The 20,622-nt window shown below is 56.6% G+C and overlaps 4 protein-coding genes across 4 annotated transcripts; 2 read left to right on the forward strand and 2 right to left on the reverse strand.

The window, feature by feature from the left end:
* Positions 1–79: 79 nt before the first annotated feature.
* Positions 80–3,504, reverse strand: MONBRDRAFT_14379 (uncharacterized protein; the record flags this gene model as incomplete). The annotated part of the gene is made up of 8 exons (XM_001743364.1): positions 80–310; positions 417–638; positions 775–955; positions 1,043–1,138; positions 1,246–1,619; positions 1,710–2,013; positions 2,097–2,203; positions 2,356–3,504. The coding sequence occupies 8 exons, from the start codon at positions 3,502–3,504 to the stop codon at positions 80–82; spliced, it is 2,664 nt and encodes an 887-aa protein (XP_001743416.1).
* A 3,345-nt stretch (positions 3,505–6,849) lies between these two features.
* On the forward strand, positions 6,850–8,106 carry MONBRDRAFT_31250 (uncharacterized protein; the record flags this gene model as incomplete). Its single annotated transcript, XM_001743043.1, has 4 exons — positions 6,850–6,969; positions 7,227–7,293; positions 7,403–7,516; positions 7,619–8,106. 4 exons carry the CDS (start codon positions 6,850–6,852, stop codon positions 7,831–7,833), a joined length of 516 nt encoding a protein of 171 aa, XP_001743095.1. The 3' UTR covers positions 7,834–8,106.
* A 215-nt stretch (positions 8,107–8,321) lies between these two features.
* Positions 8,322–9,441, reverse strand: MONBRDRAFT_5849 (uncharacterized protein; the record flags this gene model as incomplete). Its single annotated transcript, XM_001743365.1, has 4 exons — positions 8,322–8,431; positions 8,505–8,658; positions 8,742–8,885; positions 9,370–9,441. The coding sequence occupies 4 exons, from the start codon at positions 9,439–9,441 to the stop codon at positions 8,322–8,324; spliced, it is 480 nt and encodes a 159-aa protein (XP_001743417.1).
* An 8,946-nt stretch (positions 9,442–18,387) lies between these two features.
* On the forward strand, positions 18,388–18,552 carry MONBRDRAFT_3727 (uncharacterized protein; the record flags this gene model as incomplete). Its single annotated transcript, XM_001743044.1, has 1 exon — positions 18,388–18,552. A coding segment is annotated over one exon (165 nt), but the record flags the coding sequence as incomplete, so codon positions are not given.
* Positions 18,553–20,622: the final 2,070 nt, after the last annotated feature.

Genomic DNA, 20,622 nt, shown 5'->3' on the forward strand with positions numbered 1-20,622 from the left:
TATCAAAACTTTACAGAAACCTTTCGGAGCAGCAGTGGGTGCCTCACTCAAGGAACACAACTCAATACTACTGATGCTTTTATGGATGATGGCTATGTACAGGTGGGTCTGGATCGCCAAACTCTTCGTAGTAGATGGGAAGAGCAACGTCCAAACGCTGTTGTTGACGACGACGCTCAAACATGACTGGACAGGCTAAGCTACAACATGCATCAGGATCAGCATTCCACGCATGCATGCAGCGTCGACAGATGCGATCCAGCACGCTCAAGCGATCCTGTGCTTTTTTGACTCGAGCCATCAGGATGGTCTGTGTCAAAGCGCCCAGCAGAGCATAGCACACCGTTAAGAAATCAATAGGCGCACAAGCGTCCTGAGGCTGGCAGCCACGGCTGATCCAAGGCAGAGGGACTCACCACGGATCGCTGAGGGTCGCGATGGCAGTCGGAACACAAGCGACCCCGAGTCAAGGCATCGCACACGATGCAGTGTGCGCTGGCGTAAAATTGGGACAACGTGTGTCGATTGTGTACGTGGGAGGCCATATCACTGACCATGCCACCGGCACGCTCAACGCGGGGTAGAGTTGTGTACCATGGAATTACGCTCAAACCAAGTAGGTTGAAGCAGCGTTCCAGCTACAGCCCACACATGACAAAAGCGCAGTCGTCAGAAAAAAAACAAAGCAAAAAAAAAAAAAAAAAAAAAAAAAAAAAAAAAAAAAAAGCGATGGTTGTGCTCGGCGAGCCCGACAAAGTGACTCCCTCCACGCACCGGGGGAATGATTTGTTTGCGAATGTAGTAGTGAGCGTTGAGCCTGAGGCTGCTGTCACTCAACAGTTCGTCGGGCTGCCGGACGAGCGTAATGAGTGTGGCTTTTGGCGGGCCGCACACGATGACGTATGGCACACGCTCACCCACGCGTGGCTCAGCGCGCGGGTCCACCCGAGCTCGTCTGCCACCCAGGCAAGTGCACGTGCATGAGCAAAGGCGATCGCGGGCGGGTGAGAGTGTGCTACTCGTCTCGCATGGTGGCTCGTACTTGTTGGCAATTTCAAGAGCAGCCACGCAGGCTTTGGAGCTGTACGACTCACGACCTCGGTAGGCCTTGGCAAAGATGTAGTCGGTCAAATTAAATCTACGCATCCGACAGTTGGTCAAAGTCAAGGCATCAGATCTCCATCCACCCGAAGACAAGTGGGGGAGCGAGTCGCGAGTCTACCGGCATCACCAAATGGTACGTACTCGCCCTTGAGTAGCTTGATCCATTCTCGCGTGAGATAGGCACGTAAAAGCGACAGATCACGCTTCTCAAAGAGGATGCGCAGAGATCTCTCCAGCGTTTTTGTCACAGCCGGGCACCAATCGCGGCGCACTGTCTCAATGCCTTTGGCATCAAAAACGGGCTCTGTCTGAGTCTCTGTTTCATACATGTAGCCGACGTAGCGCTTCTTGGTCTGCAAGATGCAAGGAAGGTACACTTTCTCGAATTTGAGGCGGACGGGTGCTGGATACTGGGCAGAGATTGTGGCAGCCATTTCACGGCCAATGCGAAAGGCCGTTTCCTTGGTGGCACCAGGCAAGAGCACAAACATCGAGTCCGTATCGCCATACACCACCTACGAGCGGCGAGTGCAGCAGGTACATCCGGTGATGCCATGAGATGGACATTGAATGAGTGCGGGCGTGGCTTTCCAGCGGCAACTTACCTTGGCATGCCAGTCTGGGTGAGTCTCAACCACCTTCATGGCTTTCGTCAACGTCTCCCGAGCTTGCTGAACAATGGCATCGGCAATGTCCACGCAGGGCATGCGGCCGGAGAAGGTGGCTGCGGTATAGCCATATGTAACGTTGGCAATCAGCTTCAAGCCCAACTGGCGCGCGTTCATGAGACGGTGCGCTGCTCCGCCTGCCGGTTCCCCTCCCATGGCCTTTTTGACCATCACCCGGGTTCGCAAAATCTCGTCAAGCATGACAGGCAGGACTCCATGACGCACTTCAGACTTGACAAACCTGCAAGCGGTCATGTGCGCCAAAGATCGGTCATCAGGTACGAGCGGCAACGAGGCTTACGAGCACGACAGCTTGGAACCTACATAGTGCCGTTGGGGCAAATATGGACCAAGTCCTGCGCCACCAGGCGACTCAATAGGCCTGGAGGTAGCTGCAGATCCGAGACGCCAAACTTGAAGGGCTCACCAGGCTTGCGCGTTCCCGCCGGCACCTATGTACACGTGAACATTTATGAATCAGGGCAAGTAGGATAAAGCATGCGCTCACGCATGAATGTACGGGCACAGCATGTACGCCAATAGCAAAAGCAAAGGAGCGGTAAAGGTCCCCACAGCGCATCACCGATTCTGAGCTGACCTTGCCAAGGCAGGTGCTGTAGCACATGTTGTAGGCAATCATCATTGAGGGGTAGAGGGATTGAAAGTCCAGCACGACAACTGGCGATTCATAAAAGACAGACTCTGGCTCCAAAATGAGCGCAACAACTTCTGGCGCGCGCTGCTCTCGCACTTGCACCTTGGAGGGGGAGAGCATGATCTGATCCCGCTGATGGGCAAGCCGCACCATGATGCTCTCAACACGAAACTGCGACCCACGCGTCAGTACCTCGTTGAAGAGAATGCCGAAGAGCCGGGCAAATTCGCTTGTGCGTTGAATAATGTTCAGCTCATACAATAGTTGCAGGCTGCCCTCAGCACGCACGCCCAAGTAGTGTAGCGTACGCCAGCGATGGCGCGTGGAGGCGCTCTGGTACCAGTCACGAAGCTGCTGCTGGCGCACGTGCGCCACGCGGCGATGGAGCACGTGGTAACAAATGTTCTCAAATGAGTAAGAGGTGAGCGCCAGTTCGTGCCGCATGATGCGCCACAGGTTGAGGAGGATGCGACCTGGTACGCGCAGCTCCGAGGTCTTGCGCGCGTGGTAACCGTGCGGATCGAGCCGACTCTTCTCAGGGGTGGGCTGTTCATGAATGCGTGAAAGTTCCATGCACACATCCACCCCCAGGTGCCATCCCCGCTCGACAAGGTAGCCCCACGAACGCATCTGCACTTCATAGCCCACGAGAACTTCAGGATCCCAACGCAAGATGCGATCCACGAGGCCGCGCAGAAGCAACTCTTCCGAGTCGAAACGGACGCCTGTAAAGTTTGGGAGGCCCCAGCGCTCGTGTTCGGGTTCCGTGTCCGCTGCACCCCACCACAGGACAAGCTTGCGTTGCCGCAGCGGCTGAATCGTATCGTCAAACCACGCGCACAGAATAAGGGCTAATATTGGGTCGTGGCGCGGGTCAGATTCCCGTGCCCCCTGCGAATGACTGTGCAGCTCCAAGCTAACGACAGTCACGTGCTGTTGTGCTTGTAGCAACGTTGCATCGGATAAGTGCTGTGTTGCGAGGTCAAACCCAAATGTGGCAGCGTTGGCTGGCCCTTGAACTCGGGCGTGTGAGCCCGCTGCATAGGGGTCATCATTCTTAGATAGTTGAGCGGACATTGCGTGCGGAATCGAGGGGGTTGCAGCGATTGGACCTGCACTGCTTACACTGCTGCCAAGTGAGAGAAGGTCAAGGGCCCCAGCAGCGCGCACAGACGGTTGCGGAAGATATGCATGTGCCTCTGCTCTGCCACGCGTGACCATTCGAACCTTTGTTGCAGCTCCTGCCACGTGCGAGCATGTTGGTGGGGCACGGGCTGGTGTGATGAAGACAAATCGCTTGGTATGAAAGCCGTGGGCATAACGATGGCTGTGCCGATGGGCGCTGTCCAAGCTCGTGCCAGGCAGAGGGCGCCTTGGACTAGGGCCACGCGTAAGCCCAGACAGGGCCGTGGTTGAATGAAAGGGCGTGAGGTGGGTGCCAAAGGGGCCCGCAAACCGCTGTCGTGAGCCATCGACGTTACGCAGGTTCTGCGGCATGTCTGCTCGGTCGGAAAAATAGGGTGCTTGGTGTATTTGTTCGTCAAGCCCGCGTTGGCGCAGCGTCTGAGCCACAGTGCTTGGTGCTGGGGGCGGCGTCGCAAATCGCCACGCCCGGAAGCCAGGCGTTGGCACCGGCTGGGGGGACGGGGACGGGGACGGGGAAGGGGAAAGGGACGGGGATGGCGCAGGCTCGGGCAGAGACGCGAACATGATGGGCAAGGTGGCTGCAATGACCTCGGTGGTTGGGGCTCGGGGCATGGTCAACGATCGCACAGGTGTGGCTGTGTGGCTGCTGGGTGGGATGGTGGCAGGTGCCAGCCAAGCAAGCGCGTCATGGCTCTGGGCACTTGATTTGTGCCCCAGACCAGTCGGCGTACTGCTGTCGCTGACCAAATCGTCCAATGACAGCGCACTCTCAGGTGCTGAAACGCGAGCGATGGGGCGGGCAGCAGGGACGGAATTGGTGGAGACGGCGTTGGTAGCGCGATGCTCTTGTTGCACATGCGTGGGCGAGGGCACCGGGGAGATGGGGCAGGGTGGCGAGGGTATGCGGTCTTCAGGGGGTGGTGAAGCAAAACCCCACGCATACAAGGCATTTGTCTCGTGAGTTGGCAGGCCCTGCAGTTGCCCAGCACTTCGCCGAGCTGTCAGCGGGGGTGTTTGTGGGCCCACCGGGGGTGGCAAAGAGCCTTCCGATGCCGTGTCAGGTACCACATCACTCGAAACTTGGCCATCGTCCTCGCTCCCCGTGTCACTGTCTTCAGGCTCGTCATGGGGCGCAGCAGAGCCAGGGGTCGCGTCGTGTACGGGGGCGCGGGGTACGCTGTACGTCGGCGTGGGCGCAGCGAGAAGAGGTCCCTCCACCGAATTAGAGGGCAAAAAATCATGCACTTCCTCGGACCAAGTTTGGCTCATGTATTGCGATTCATCGTCTTCCTCATCTTGCAACATCTGACCACGACGCGAGGCATTGGGTTCCGGCAACTTGTTCGCTCTCACGTCGTGCGGGCTTGTTCCGGCGGTGCCCAAGGCGTCCTCAAAGTCATCGTGCAACACGCTGTCCCAGTCTTCATCGGCCCACCGTGCATTGTCAAGCTCAGGCGCCTGGTGTTTGTCATCAGACAGGTCCTTCTGGTCCAGATTTGCTTCATGGGTGGCCGGGGCGGCGAAGAGGCCCGCCAGAGCAAGCGCTGCCTCGAGAGACGATTGTGAGGGGTTGGACTCGATAGTTGATCCTGCTGCGCTGGGCTGCGTGGCGCTGGCATTGGGGCCGAGGTGGCGACCGATTTCCCTTAGTGCCACATCGTCCACCACGGCCAGGCGGTCAGCAGCAGCAGAGGCCTGCAAGAGGTCCTGAAAGCGTCGCTCATTGACCGACAGCGCAGGGTGAGGTGGTCGGGGCCGAGCAAATTCTGGTGGTGGAGTAAACCGGGGATTTTCACCACGGGCTTGGCGTCGCAATCGCTCATCATCCCACAGTGCGGTGAGACCTGGATTCTGGGGCACGGGGGTGGCACCTGCGTCGGGGGCAGCCAAATTGGGTGAGGGGAGGGTGTGGTGGTTGAGGATGGCGTCGCGGTGAAAGTCAACCTCTAATTCACATTTTGATACGCGGCCGGCAGCATTGTGAATGTCCTCATCTCGGATGTTTTCGCGATGATGGCGGCGACCGAGCTGCTGTGACAGGGGCGATGCAGTGCTTGTTTGGGAAGACGCAGAGGTGGTGGCAGCCGCTGGGGGCAGGGGCTCGCGAAAGGTGACGGCAGCAGCAAAGATGAAGTTCATTCCCTGCAGATTATAGTCGGCCATAAACTGGAGCATGTAGGGTATGTGGGCTTCATAGGGCTGGTGTCGCTTGCCGTCAACGACGCCCTCTTGGAGCAGATCGGCGGCGCGCAGCACCAAAAAGGGGTTGTAGAGCTCTATTTTCAGAAAGAGATCGGGCTCCTGGTGGTATCCATAGAAAGACGTCTTGCAGATCGGGGTGACGGCAGCAACCAGACAAGCAGCGCGGGAGGCCTTTTTCTGCAGAGCGCGGTGCAGCGCTTGATCTAGGTTCGCGGCCAGATCACGCAGGTCTGCTGCCGCTGGCGGCTCGGGCTGCCACCAGGGGATGTAAAAGTAGGGATAGATGCCATGGACATGGGCGCAGACTTTTTGTCCAGCCGGCGTGACACCAAACACACGGATGACGGGTACCTGTGGAGGTGCACAGGCGCGAAAAACCGAATAGGTCTCATCATATAGCTCGTTGGGTCGAGTCGTGTACGCATCAAGCTCCAAGATGCGCACGGCAAAGCGCGACGCTGGCAGGCTCATGACCGCGCGCACCCCGAGTTAGTCAGAAGCGCCTCCAGCCATGGGTCGCCCCCATACCTCCGAGCGCCCTCTGCACCCTTTTACTGCCTCATAACCGGGGCCATCAGGTTGATCGCAGACACTAGAAAGGCGGTGTTGGGTCATAGCTGCCTGCCACCGACTGGCACTGACCCCCACCATCAGAAAAAAAAAAAAAAAAAACAGCCTCAACCCGTCTGCGATTGTCATCAAAACACATTTTGCACAATAGAGGGGGCTATTTTATTTGACTACCTTCTGTCAGTGCCGGTGAATTTGCTTGAAAGCAATTCAACCAGCAAGTGCAGGTGCTGTCCACGTGGGACATTTTTTTCCCTTTCATGTTTTTTTTTTCTTCTCCGTTCTAGTTTGAACCCACTGTCCACGACCAATCTCTTGTTGTCGGAGAGGGGGCAAGTTGAGACTTGGTAGTTCTCGCACGCGCTCGGTGGCATTTACACTGGGTTGGTCGCCCAGCCCTTATCTGACAACCCCCCCCCCCCCCCTCAATCTTTGTCGGTCAATACGACGGGGGGTCTGCGACTAAAACTTTGACCAGTCCAGCTTTCTACATTCGCCTACGCAATGGCAACCACAACACCCTCTTGGGAGCCGGCGCTTGCCGCCATGGAGGACGCTGTCACAACTCTCGAGGAGCGCATGGATGCGTTGGCACAACGCTCACCAGCCGAGCTTCGTGAAAAGGTACAGCACGATGTCATCTTGTGGCTTCTTGTGTGTCTCTTCTGTGTGTGTGTGCGCGCGTGTATGTGCGGGGAATGAGCGTTGATGACCCATTTGGTCCGTGTTATTGATCTACCCTCTGGGTGATGATGTAAAACCTAACCACCGCTGAGCTCAAATATTCCCTTCACATCCGTGTCCTCCTCGTTAACCCTCGTTGTGCACCCTGTGCATTTGACTCTGCTCTATTGCTCACTTGTACACTTTCTACCTTGCAGCTATCTCCTTTGGACCAGTGCAAGCTGGACCTTCTGCTGGCCTACAACGCTAATTCTCTCTTCTGGAGTACGTTTTGCGAGAGGGCGGCTCAACTTGTTTGTTTTTATTTTTTTTGGTCCAGCCACTGCCGTGGTGCACTTTCATCATCTCACCTGAATTTTCGTTATTCATGCAGTGTTTTTAAGTTCTCGTGGCGTTGACCCTGCCAAGCATCCGGTGCGGGCTGAACTGGGTCGGGTCAGGGACTACATGATGAAAATCAAGGGTCTTGAGCGCGATCCAAGTGCTGGTAGGTTCCATGTCGACCTTGATTCTTATGTCATAGAGACTTAGGGTAGTGATACTAATGTAACTGCACTCATATTCCTGTTGGTTTTCTGATTTGTTTCAGCACGTTCGAATTTGAACAAGGAGGCTGCTGAGCGCTTCGTCCGCCACGCTTTGGACGACGGCAACGATCAAGCGAATGACGGGTCTCCTAGCACCAAGAAGTCTCGTACCGCGACCAACGCAACAACTCCTGATAGTGATCGCAAGAAGGCCAAGAAGGACAAGAAGGACAAGCGCGAGAAAAAGGACAAGCGTGACAAGCGCAAATCCAAATGAGACAGTGTACATTTTCTTGTGTTTGTGCTTGTCTTTCCTCGTCCTCGTCATGCTTACCAAAAACATGCCGTTTCTTGTTTATACTTCCTGACTCGCCGTGCGAGACCCCCCCCCCTTTTTTTGCTGTAGCTGTGCTACTGATTGTGCAAGCTGGGTTCTGTGAACCAAATTGTTGTGTTTGTTCTTGCACTGTATCATACTGGTGACTGTGGCAACCTCGCGTTGCCATGACGGCTCTGTTTTTGATCTTTTGAATCGATTCTGCGAATCTTCGTTTTCCTTTTCTCAACATCATCAGATAAGACAAAATTCTTTCTTACCACCATGATTAAGGTCCTACGTTGGATGTCGTGTGTCAACTGTGACATGGATGCTTGTGCCAGCAGATTTGGCTAGAGGCAAGGTCTGCACGCGAATATCGCTCAGGCCAATCAACAGTCCAGTTTGCTCTGCAAATGATGAGGTTTATTTGACCTCAGCCTGAACCATCAGGATGAAGGTGTCCGGGTATAACACACAACGTTGAGACGTTCTCGTCCACATTTGCGAGAGACAACAATCGCTCCCCGCATGCCTGGAATGGCGGCCAAAAGGTCATCTACAGCAGGAACAGAGTCATAATGCCCACGAGTCACTGCCCTCGCCTAAGGCAATGGCAGGCAGTCACTGACCTGGGGTATCTGGCCGCAGGTTTTCCTTGAGAGCGATCAGATAGAAGCGCCCACGAGCTGAGAGCAGAGATGGAATTTCTGGTAACAGGCGGTCCAGCACTTCACGGCCATGTGCACCGCCAGCCCAGGTGGCAGCTAGACTTGTGGTTGAAATCTATCCAGACAAGAGGACCTCCTCTGCTCGTGAGTCGCAGAGTTGCCACAGGCGTCGCAACAGCTTCCCAAGAGAGTTTTTACCTCTTCCGTATCAGTCACGACGTAGGGTGGGTTGAAGAGGAGGACGTCCAAGCGCCCTCGTAGCTCAGGAGGGAATGCGGCAGCCAAGTCTCCCCGGTAGGTCTCAATGTCAATCTGATTGCGACGACCCGTTTCCCGCGCTACCTCGAGCGCATACGGATTGACGTCTGTTGCACTACGGTCAGGGCACGCGGGTTAGGCTCAAGGACGTGAGGGCATGATCTGTTAAAAAAAAACCATGTTGACAAAGTGTTGTTAAGCCCACCCACATGGCTTGGGATAGGGTGCCCGGGCCGTTCTGGATCAGCGTGGCCAGCGCGCAGAGGCCTAGGCCAACGCCACAACCAATCTCGCTCACAACAGCTTCCCTATACGATTCATGCGAAACAACAATGATCAGTCGGCGAGCAGCAGAACATTTGGAGGTGCGGTTGGGCCCGAAAAGTACCGAAGATCCTGCAGCTCGGCCGCATGTAGCTCAAGAGCATCCAGGAGCAAAAAAGTATCCTCTGAAGGTTCATACACACGGGCATAGTCCTAGCGCACGCGGACCAGAAGTTTGAGTCACGCCGACTTCTTTTTTTTTTTTTTTTTTGGGTCAAGTTCAGGCGCAAGCAACTCGACTCACTTCGTCTGTCACATGGCCATAGTCGGGAGTGGGCAGCGTCACTCCTGCTGCACCTCCTGTTGGTGTTGTCATGGTGCACACGTGGCTCTGACTCCTCTGCTCTTCACTATTGTGCGCTTCCTGTTTGGGGATTGTTGAGCGGCCGTGTTCTGCCGAGCACCCTCATCGATGAGGGGAGCGATCGAGTGAATTTGACATGTGTAGGAACCAGTCAGTCTGACATTTTTTGGCGGGAAAGACGCTCCAACATTTGTCGACAAAACATTGTTTGACTGACCTTCCAGCTTCTTCACGTCACAAGAAATAGCCATTCCCTCCTGTTTCACACACTCCTTTTCATACGTCAGCAGCCTTCACCCGCTCGTCTACGGCAGCACCGCGAAAGATGAATTGGGTCGGGGGTCGGCGAAGCCAGCTGCGAAGAGCTGTGGCAGCTGACAGGCGACGCCATCAACCCGCTTCACGGGCGCGGATCCATGCCCATGCACCCACACGTGCGGAGGCGCTCGAGTCCATCAATCGAGACGTCGAGTTCTTTCAGACCCTGCACCGCCGGGGCCATATTCATGGCCCCACGCAGCAAGTGCCGCTCGCAAACATGGCCAGGGCCAACGTCTTGGAGACTGATACTCACAGCCCCGCACCTGTACCGAGGCGCCTGCCCTTGGAGTTGAGGACCCAGATCGAGACTTCACTCATGGAGCATCATGACTCTTGGTCCAGGGGGTCCAGGCTTGCGCAGGCGCAAATGCCCAGCCACCTTTCCAGCATTGGCATGCCATTGGTCCCGGTGGCTTCCCCTCCGCCCGCTGATGATGGCGCCATTCTCGCCAACTTTGAGTTGCCGGGCATGCCTTTTGCACAACAACACCATGCTACTATCGGCGCCAAAGCCTCGGAATCAGTCCCGATTCGTGCACCGCTGTCGCCACGACCACCACGGCGCCGACTGTCACCACGACCACCACATCCAGTACAGCCCTTACGGTCGCCACAACCACCACGACCGCCACGATCGCCACAGCCGCCACAGCCGCCACGTGGGTTTGAACCAGCGACCTCAGTAGCCGCTGTCAGAGCCCTGCCCTCTGAAAAAGACCCAGCACTGCATGTTGACGCAGGTGCAGAGGAGAATGCAGCCTGGCAAACATTCCTTGGTCACACGTTAGAGTGCTTGATCCCCGACCCGCCAAACCAGGTACAGCTCAAGTGTGACTCTCCTCTATTGCACGCCAAGCCCAGGCCCATGGTCGATCAAGCTACATGCTCGCCAAAGCCGCCGCAGTCGGCTAGTCTTGCCGTGGCTATACCACTGGCCCCGCACACCAGCCTTAACGTTATCGGCACGTCACCTGCGGCACATGGTTCAGCAGACAACCTCCCTGAGGTGCCTGCACATGTATCAGAAATGACACAGACATGCACAGGTGCTCCGAGCGTGTCCTTGCAACCAGCCCCGCTCGAGCTTGACGCCGCACCACCAAGGGCAATGCACCAAGCGCTCGGTGCGCCAACAACAGCTTTAGAATCTGCGCTGGCCACAGCTCGAAGCGAAGCGCTCTACTTCCAACTCATGACCCGCCTACTTCGCTCGTCTCCCTCCTGAATCCGCCTCACCGTTTGCTGCTGCTCATGTTTGCGTTCTTGAAGGGCCTTGATGCTCGTTTCTCTTCACATGGCCGAGTTGACTCGGTGCATATTGTTGCTTGTGTTCGCGCATCAAAAACAGTCTCTCTCAGCTTTCCTTGAACCTTCTTGCATCATGCATCCCGAGGGGGCGACATGTCAATCGAAACGTCAACGGACAGACCTTCATGCATCTTCCCGACCACGTTCACGAACACTGGTGAATTTTCTCTCTTTCTAGCCTGCACCACCATCAGGCAGCGCCGTACACTTTGCTTCTTGAGCCACAACCATTGGCGCAAACGCACATATCCAGCCTTCCTGCTCACAAAAAAACGACCGACCCGTGTGTGTGTGTGCGCAAACGACCCAAAAACATCACCCCCACCCCCACTCACACCACAATCCATGGCCCCCAGCGCTTTCCGCTTTCCTTGATTGAATGGCAGCCACTGCAGTTGGTTTCTTTTTGCTCGAACCGTTTGGTTTGGCACATTGAAGCGTCGCTCTATTCTTTCCTAATCCCTTTGCTGATACGGTTGGTCCACCGCCTCCTCTCGCCGCCTGGGACTTGTGCGTCGAGTCGGCCACCACCAGTGTGCGTGCTTCCAGTTCTCTCACCTGCAGAGGTGCGCGCGCTTGACCCCACCCATAGACGTCCTGCCGGCAAGCAACGGGCGTGGCGCCCTGCCTTCGAGGACGTTTGCACGTGTCGACCTTGGGTTTGGCAGGTTGTCCTTCCGCCACCACCGCCATTGCCGCGGCGGGCTCCGAAACCCCTGGTGCCATGGCGCACGCCGCCATACAATTGGAGCTTCGGGGACTGGCTGCTCAACTCGGGCTGACAGACACCATTCCATGGAACGAGGCCAATGCACTCGCACTCGATCTCCTTCTTGATTCGCACGCAGGCTCCTTTCGCGCAGTTGCCCCAGGCCGAGACCCCTCGCCACATCCTGAGTCGGCACATCTCATTCAAGATGCCTCCTTTCACCACGGTACTGATGGCCTCGTGCTCTCCTCATTGCTGTCACGCGAAGACTAACTAACGCTGCAACTGCCTTTGGTCGCAGAACTTCGGCGGCAAATTACCCACGGCTCTACTGATGACTTGGCACCTCTCGAGCAAAGCCCTTCCCTCGTCCCGAGCCGTGATGACGACCATAACCCCGCGCTCGTCCCCATACTGGCACATACCGCTGCACATGTGCGCGCCAGGCTGCTGCAGTCAGCCGCCAACCCACCCACCCTACCATCGCTAGAAAGAGTGCGATACTCGCGCATCTTGCGTCGCGGTCAGCTGCACATCCTTCAAACCCCGCTTGGCCTGGGCCTGACGGACGCCCGCACGCAACTGGCCGATTTGGCCGCGCTTTTGCGAGTACGTCAAGCTCAGCAACACGTCCCAGCCGCATTATCAGTGGGGAAGGGCACCACGGGCTTGAGAAAGCATCGTCTTTGCTCGCGCAAGTCACCGACCCCTCATGTTGCTATGATTTGCACGCTGTGCTCTCGCGCGCTCTCGCTCGCTCGCGCTTCTTTTTTTTTTTTCCTTGTCACCATCCCCGCCACCTCTACTCAGGTGCCTGCTCAAGCCAGCGTGAGCAAATTTCACCATGCATTGCCCCTCAATGACTTTTTGTTCCTGTTGGACCACATTGCCTGGTCTCACATACAGAAGCATCTCGTACGTTTTTGCACCATTGATGATTCATTTTTTCGCCACCCCCCCCCCCCCCCCCCATGAACGAATAAGATCGCGTGCGTGAGCCGTGCTTGCGCCTCCCTGCCCATCCCGGCTGCCATTCGATCATTAAAAAACAAACAAACAAACAGACACTTGTTCCGGCTAATTGCTAATTGTTGTCGGGTTTGCCATTCGCTTCTTCGCATATAGTCCCGTGGTGGTCTGCATACTGGAGGAAGCCATCGCTCACGTGGCCGTCCGGTGCATTTTTGACTACTTGCAAGATCTGCCACATCGCGACAATCTCGAATCCCGCAACGCCGTCCTTTGCCGACTTTTTGCGCCTTTGCTCTTTGATGTCCTTGATCGCGTGGATCCCGTCAGTTGGGGGCTGAGCCCCTATTTTTGCGAGCGCGCGCGCCGTCAATCTCTGGCGGCGCTGCCAGCTACTCTGTTTGAGGAGCCCATGTCCATGACTGCTGACCAGCTTGCGGCCTGGGGCTTTTTCTTATTCACCGACGACGCGGATGAAACAAGTGATGTTGAGGGGGGTGGAGGTGCTCCAAACAGCGACGAGCCTGTGCTTTGCCATTTTGGTGCACATCTGGCAGCTTCGACTATACCTCCCCCCTTCACGCTAGATCATCGGGGTCAAGAGCAGTTGTGGGGATACATACGCAAAATGCTTTTGCGCGGCCGAGGCCCCCCCAACCAGGTTTGGGATCGCCCAGCAGACTGGCATGCCCAGCCCAAGCTTTTAGCCCAGCCCCCCATCGATCCGGAGCTTCTGGACATGGACGAAGATGACCTCGACGAACCAGACGATGATGATCATGTCTTTTTTGAGGAAGAGGTGGCGGAGGAGGATCAGCGCTGGTCCGGCACTGAGGGGCCCGTTCCTGACGCTTTGCTCCACGCCCATCAAACGGCTTCGGTTTCTTCGCCCACCCGCCACTCCTCCATGCTCACCTCATCCTGGGGCACCGCCTTCAATACCCGTCTCACTTGCTGGTCCTCGCGGGGCGACGGCATTGTCACGGTCAACGAAGACGGCACCGTTGGTCTTTGGCAGACGTCCCTCAGCTTGGCCGCAAGTTGTAGTTTCCATCCAGGCGTTTCTGCCCAACCTTACGAGGCGGGCCGCACGCTTCCATCGCGGGTGCCTCGCTTGCCGCGCAACTTTCAAAATCCTCATCCTTCATCGCCAGGGCCAGCACCTGAGCCTGCGCGCAGCCCAGACATCTCTCTACAAGTTTTGGATGATGCCGATGCCGAGGATAGATGTATCAACGCTACTGTAGTGGGTGCACATTGGTTGCAACCCCACCGAGTTACCGGCGCAGGCTTCATTTTGTCGCTTTTGCGGCTTCCGAATGAGCGCACCGTATTGCGTGTCCATACGGCCATGCCACGCCTCGGCGCCCTGTTAGCTGGTGCTAGCGTCGACGAGCTTGCGTACGTTGTGATGACATCCTCTGAGTCTTTTCAACACCCCCACCCACCTCCTTCCCCAAGCATGAGCTGGCCATTGCCTAGCAGATTCAGCCTTGGCATGCACTCTTAACTCTCAGATGTTACTCGATCCTTACCCTTGCCTGTTCTCGGCACCGTGCCAATATCATGTTAATAGGTGTCCGATGGGCTGCACCAGCGCCGTTGCTATGCAAAGCTTGGAAGAGCTCGAGCAACACTTGTCCTCGCGTCACAACAGGGACCAGCGCCTCCTTGATCTGCTCATGACAGATGGTGTATACCTCGCTGGCGACCTGGAGGTGCCCCTGGACTGTGTACGATTTTCAACTCTTGCCACACGGTCGGGTGAGGGTCATCGACAGCTCGCGCTGACCCTGTTGGGTTGCCACGAACAGCAGCCGTGTGTGCTGGTGATCAACCTGATGCCCTTGGCTACACTTTGTGAAGCTGTTGCTGGTGACGTTGGGGCAGATCATGCGCCTGTTCGACTGACAGAGCTTACAGCTCACCGGATTGCCTTGAGCCGCACCACGGAAGGGTTTCAGCTAGCTGCTGATTCGAACGCCATTGATGGATGCAGGATCGAGCCGATGGGACACGTGCTGCACGCCGATGCACGAGACCTACTCGTGTGCACGGACGGCCAAACTGATGCTTGGGTGGTGGACCTAAACTTGTGCAAGGCGCAATCCTTGCAGCCACAAGAAGACCGTTTGGCCTTGATCAAAGCACTTTATTTTGCTTCCCTGGGAGCATTGCCGCCTATGCAAACCCTAGAGTCAAGTACGCTCGCACCGTTGCTTACCGAGCAGGAGGACTATTCAGCGACACCCCTGGTTGCTGGATGTTGTCAACCAGCACACGTACTTGAGCCCGAACTCGTGGCTATGCCGCTTTGCATTGCAAGTGCTCAGGTCGAAATTCCACAGGCTCGGCATATTGGGCGCAGCGTGACGCCAATTACATGGCAACTCTTCTTTGCGTGCACCGAGGCCCCAGATTATGGACTAGGTTCCTCTTACTCACGCCCGTCGGACCTCGAGCCCGTGCAGTATGATCCACCTCTGTCATACTACATGTGTCACGGGGCGCATTTTCTGGTTGTGCGCTCTTCGCGGGAACGGGGAAACAACATTGTCGGGCGCATCTTACCCGGCACTCCTGTCAGCGTCATCGGGGCCTGTGATGGCTGGTTGCAAGTGCGCTGGATCCACGTTGAGGAAAGCGTGGAGGATAGTTCTGCTGATGAGTCTGCTGATGAAGAGCAATGTGAGGGTTGGGCTCAGCAGCATGTGACTGACGGGCGCGGCGTTGACCACCTGATGCTGTGTCCAGATCATGTTCAACCCTGCGAGTATCCAGCATTGGACGAGGCTGCTGCTCTCACAATTGAGCCGCGGGTAGCAAGAGCAACCGCAAGCACAAAAAGCCTTCACCAGGGCACCAGCAGCGCTTCGCAGACGACACACGTGGCCGTCAAGCTAGAACGTACTCGTTTCGTTTGGTCAATATTGCTTGCGTTAGAGTTCTCTGACGCCGTGCTCCAGTCGGTTCCCCGCACAGCTGCCAGCGAGCTTTCCTCAGCACCCAAGGTCGGTCAAGACCCTAGAAGCTCTAGCCAGCTGCCCGGACTGCATGTGGAAGTCCGAACAACCACTCAAAGTTTCGAGTTTTTCCTTGAGCCTGCTGCTTTTCGGAAGGTGGGTTCAGTTAGCAATCGCCTGATTGCCATTGCCTCTGCTTCACGTAGAAAGCCAAACAGCGAGGGGTCAGGGTTGAGGGTTGGGGGTTGCTAACGCGAATTCGAGAACGGCAGCCCGCCTCAGCTCGAGGTGTAACTGCAATGATACTCACATGCGAACGTGTCCGTTCCCTTGCCCTATCGTTTTTCTTTCTCGTTGCAGACCACACCGACGAGCAGCCGCCTTTTCGTGAAACTACAAGTGCCAACAGAGTCGGCCATAGTCGAGTTTGGATTTGTTTTCTCGCATCCTCCCAGCCAGCTGGCATGGCAAGTCTTGGGTGCCAGAGCACCTCGTCCAAATGCAGTCAGTATCGAAGCTGCGCTGCGGCGCATTCTAAGCGTTGCAGCGGACCCACGTCGAGGTGACTTGGAGCGGCAGGCCCGTTATGCAGCAGCGGGTCGACGCTTGGCCCCCCATCTCCTAGGGCTCATGCCTGCTACTGTTCAGATTGACTGGGAACTCATTGTCATTGAGGGTGTCCTTGGCTACCAAGGCACGGGATCAAGCCGAACGGCTGCCGTCATTCTTGCGCTCCTTGAGGGCTGTGCACCACTGCGTTCACCACTCGGCCTTGCTTGCTTGAAGGCTTTGGGGGCGCCGATGGCAGCTCACGCTTCTCCTTCAGCGTTCAAAGACTTTCTGGCCTTGTGCGAAGCATGCTTGGATGCAGATGACCTTTGGTGTGCTCTGGTTCAGCACGTGCAAGGGCCCTTGATCGAACTGCATCGCTGTTTGAATGATGACATCCTTGTGCTTCAGGAAGGTACCATTGTGCCTCTGAACGAGCACACGAACTTTCATGCTCAGGAGAGTTTTTGCGATTTTTTGCCGCCGTCGGTAGCTGCGCTCAGCACTGCAGGGTGGCCACTCACTTGTAGCGACGTGATTACTGACTACTCGGCGGCTCAGTGGCGCCCTCCCATCATGGAGGATGGCTTGCTGTATCAGCGCCACAACGTTGTCTGCTTTCGCGGTCGCGGCTCGCTCATCTTTTGCCTTGAGCAGGAGGCGTTGCTTACTGATGTCATTGTTGCCGCTCGAGCGGATGACCCTGTGGGCCTGCAGATTAGCGTGTTCGCTGCGCCTCAGCTGGGGGTGAGCAAGGGTGCATGTGTGCTGACCGGTGCCATCGCCAGCCGCGATGACCTAGTAGCCCAAAGCACTGCCGCACAGCTTTCTGTGCGCGCACGCTTTGTTATCGTTGAATGGGCAGTTGCCGACGATGAACCCAACGCATCAGCCTGCTTTGAAACACCGCCAGAGGGCATATCGCACGTTGCGGTCGACGCCCGGAACGGCACAGTGACCCCATTGCGTGGAACGAAGCGATTGGGCAGCGAGCTTGATTCGGTGTTTGCATACCCACCTGGGACACCCATGACGCCTGGTCCAACTGCGGGTTCAGAGGCATTATCTCTACCCCAACCTACGGGATTCACATTGGCCTTGTATGGTGTACCTCTTGCTACTAAGAAGCTCGAGGATCACCATGTCCGTTTCTCACCACCAAGTGCAGAGAAACTCTTACCTGAGGATGGTAATTTTCTGCTACCGGTACTCAAGGCCCATACTGCCCTATTGCGCACCAGCCAGCAGCGATTGGCGCTTCGCCAAGCGCAGCTGTTGGCGTTTGGAGGGAGCTCAGATGGCAGGCTGCAGCGCAAAGCACTCGCGTTGGCATGTGTAGATGAGCTTGCGCAGTCCAGCTGCCTCGCTAGTGGTCTGCACCATGCAACACGCCTTGCAGGCGAGGAAGTCATTGCTTTGGTGCCTCGGCTGCCCGCACCAAACATCTCACGCCAACTGGCCTTTGTGCGGGCGTGCATGTCATGGTTGGGCGCGGCTCGCATCAGCAGCGAGCTCGAGACACGACTTTCACCTGCAGAGGCCGCCCTGTTCTTTGATATCTGCTTTTGTCGCGACTATGAGCGCTTACACACGGGTGGGCTAGCCTTGATGCAGCGCCTGCAGTGGAGCGAGGCGGAGGCCTGTGCCCTAGTGCTTCGAATCATCCAGGCTCACTTCGGGGATGATGCAGCAGCGCGTCCCGCACAACCACGTGTCATGCAAGGTTTGGAAACTCTTATCCGCACCTACCGGCTGGCTCAACCATCCATGTACAACCCGCTCTTGGGCTTGTTGTTGAACACACAAAGCGTTCGGCACCGGGCACGAAGCAGCACGGATCAGGGCACGTGGTCGCAAGCTAGCTTGACACAGCCCTTTGCTGCACCTGCATCTGGCGTGCCAGGTGCTGGCACACGTGGCGTGGGCCTCGAGGATACTCATCTGGTCGCCTCTCCGACCCAGGCGCAGGCCTTTGGCATTGATAAGGCATTGCCCGTGGCCTGGCGAGCTGTCGAGGCCACGCTCTACGCCTTGCTCAACGCGTTTCCCCAGTTGGCCCAGGCTGCAGTGGCCACTGATCGTGCTCCAGAGGAATACTTGACTGTATTCGTTGTTGACACTTTCCGTTACAAGAAGAAGTTTAAGATTAAGCGTCATACACCCCTCGAACGGCTTTTCCAGGCCTTCTGCGACGTTCGACGACTCGACCGCCAGCGCTGTCGCTTCTGGTGGGAATCCTTCGAGCTGCAAAGCCAGCTGACACCCGAGTTGGCTGGCATTGCCGATGAGGACATTATTCGCTGCGAATGGGTGAACGAGCAAGTTGTGGCGCCGCCCGCTGCCGAGCCCGAGACCCAGAGCTCTCAACTGCACGCCTTCACCAGCCAACTTGATCAGCACAACAACATTCAAGTGTCCTTTGCCACCATGGGCCCGACGCCGCTCCACGCCGAGCCCCATTTTGGCAGCGACGTGGTTTTTCATCTGCCTTTTGGCGAAACTGCCGTGTTCCTTGAGGTGACGGGCGACTTCCGTTGGGTCAAGCTCGAGTACAACAAGACCACAGGCTGGGCGTGTACCATCGACAAGGATGGACATCGTGTGATGCAGCTGGTGGGCCAGAGCCCGACGGCTAAGATGTGGTATAAAGCCACCACCAATGTGCGAATGGCGGGACTTGAGATCCGCGTGGCACCACGCGACGACGCAGCGATCGTTGGTCGCCTCTTCGCCGGTCAACGAATTCAAGCCCGTGCAGCTCCATCCCCCGATTGGCTATGTGTCGATCTGCAAGGGTATAATCAAGTCTATGTACGGACTCGAGTGGGCAAGCAGGTCTTTCTGATTCAGGACACCAGCCATGCATCGGATATGACGCACCTCTTGCTCCGAGTTCGAGTTCAGGATACCGGACAGGAGGAGGGCTTTCAGGAGTTCACAGTGTTTGCATCGAAGATGAAGTGTCTCGGCGTCATCGTCGTGGAGATCTGTCAGCGATCCGGACTCAAGTGCACCGATTACTCCCTCTTCTTTCACGACCAAGCCCTCCCGGGCTTCCTAACCATCGCTGAGGCCGGCGTTTCTGATGATGATATTATTGAAGTGCGACTCCGTGCCATGGCGCCCGAGGTTTGGACTGACTTTGTGACCTTGGTTCTTCGGAACGAGGACGGTTCTTTTGCCCTTGTCAAGCTGCTGCGCACGGCGAGCATTTCGGCTGTCTGTGAGCAGTACTGCGCTCGGTGGAGTGTCGGCAGCAAGCACCTCCTTTTTTCTCGTGAGGGAATGCCCATGCGCCCCCACGAGACAGCGCAGGAGTTGAAACTGCGTGACATGGATGTGATTGACGTTCGCGGCAGCACGCCAGGCTCCATCGAGGATGGGTGCACTGTCTTGGCAGGCTGGGATCGAGGCACCTTCGTGGACAGCAACGCCGACGTTGTGCTCGCCAATGCGCCGGAGCTTGACGAGCTCGTGCCTGTTCGACTCTTTGAGCTCTTTGCAGAACACATTGTAGCGCCAACAGATCGCCGCGGCCTGGCCGTCATGGCCGCGCTGCTGCTGCAGCGCATTAGCTCCAACTGTAGCTGGCGCTCTTTGATGTGGGTGCTGCGTTCTGAACAAGTCCCTCGTGTGCTGACTGTAGTAGCTAGTAGCGAAGATCGAGTTTTGCAAGAGGCAGTGACTCTCATGTTCGTGGCCATTTGTGACCACGTCTCGACGCTCTCGGATACGCGCTGCTGCGAGTTTGACGCTGCTCACGTCATGGCACCTCATCCGCTCGAGGAGTTGACGGAGCAGGTGCGTTTTATGGCCGAAAGCTTGCTCTCGCATCCAGTGACACGCCTTCAAGTCCTGCATTCTCGTCGCCTTGCTTTCCTGCTGCACTTGGTCATGCCACACTACGGCGTGGCGAGCACCATTAACTTTGAATGGCACCAACACCCGCTGGGCATGACCCACAAGTCCGAAGGCTGGAGTTGCAGCTCCTGCTTTTCACAGTTTGCGACGGATGACCTTCGCCAGCGCTTTCAATGCATCGAAGGTTGCAATTTTAACATCTGCGGCGAATGTTTGCCCTATGCCGTGCCCGACTTTGACGTCGAGATTATATCCGCAGAGGCTCTGCAAGCGCTGCTCGAAACATTGGCCCCCCGAGCCATAAACCCCAGCATCAACGCAGATGCTCGCCTCCGCACGCTGGCTTTCACCTTGTTGCGCCTCATGGACCCTCGCTGGGTGATCCAGTGCGATGCGGCATGGGCCGCCTTTGCAAGCTGTGGGGCGTCTGATCCCCGCTGCATCGGCTATCCTTTACGCTCCGCCATCAAGCAGTGCATCACGGCGCTGCTCTGCTCAAGCACGGTGGTAGAA

Source organism: Monosiga brevicollis, genomic scaffold, assembly GCF_000002865.3.
Source record: "Monosiga brevicollis MX1 MONBRscaffold_3 genomic scaffold, whole genome shotgun sequence".
Lineage (NCBI taxonomy): Eukaryota > Choanoflagellata > Craspedida > Salpingoecidae > Monosiga > Monosiga brevicollis.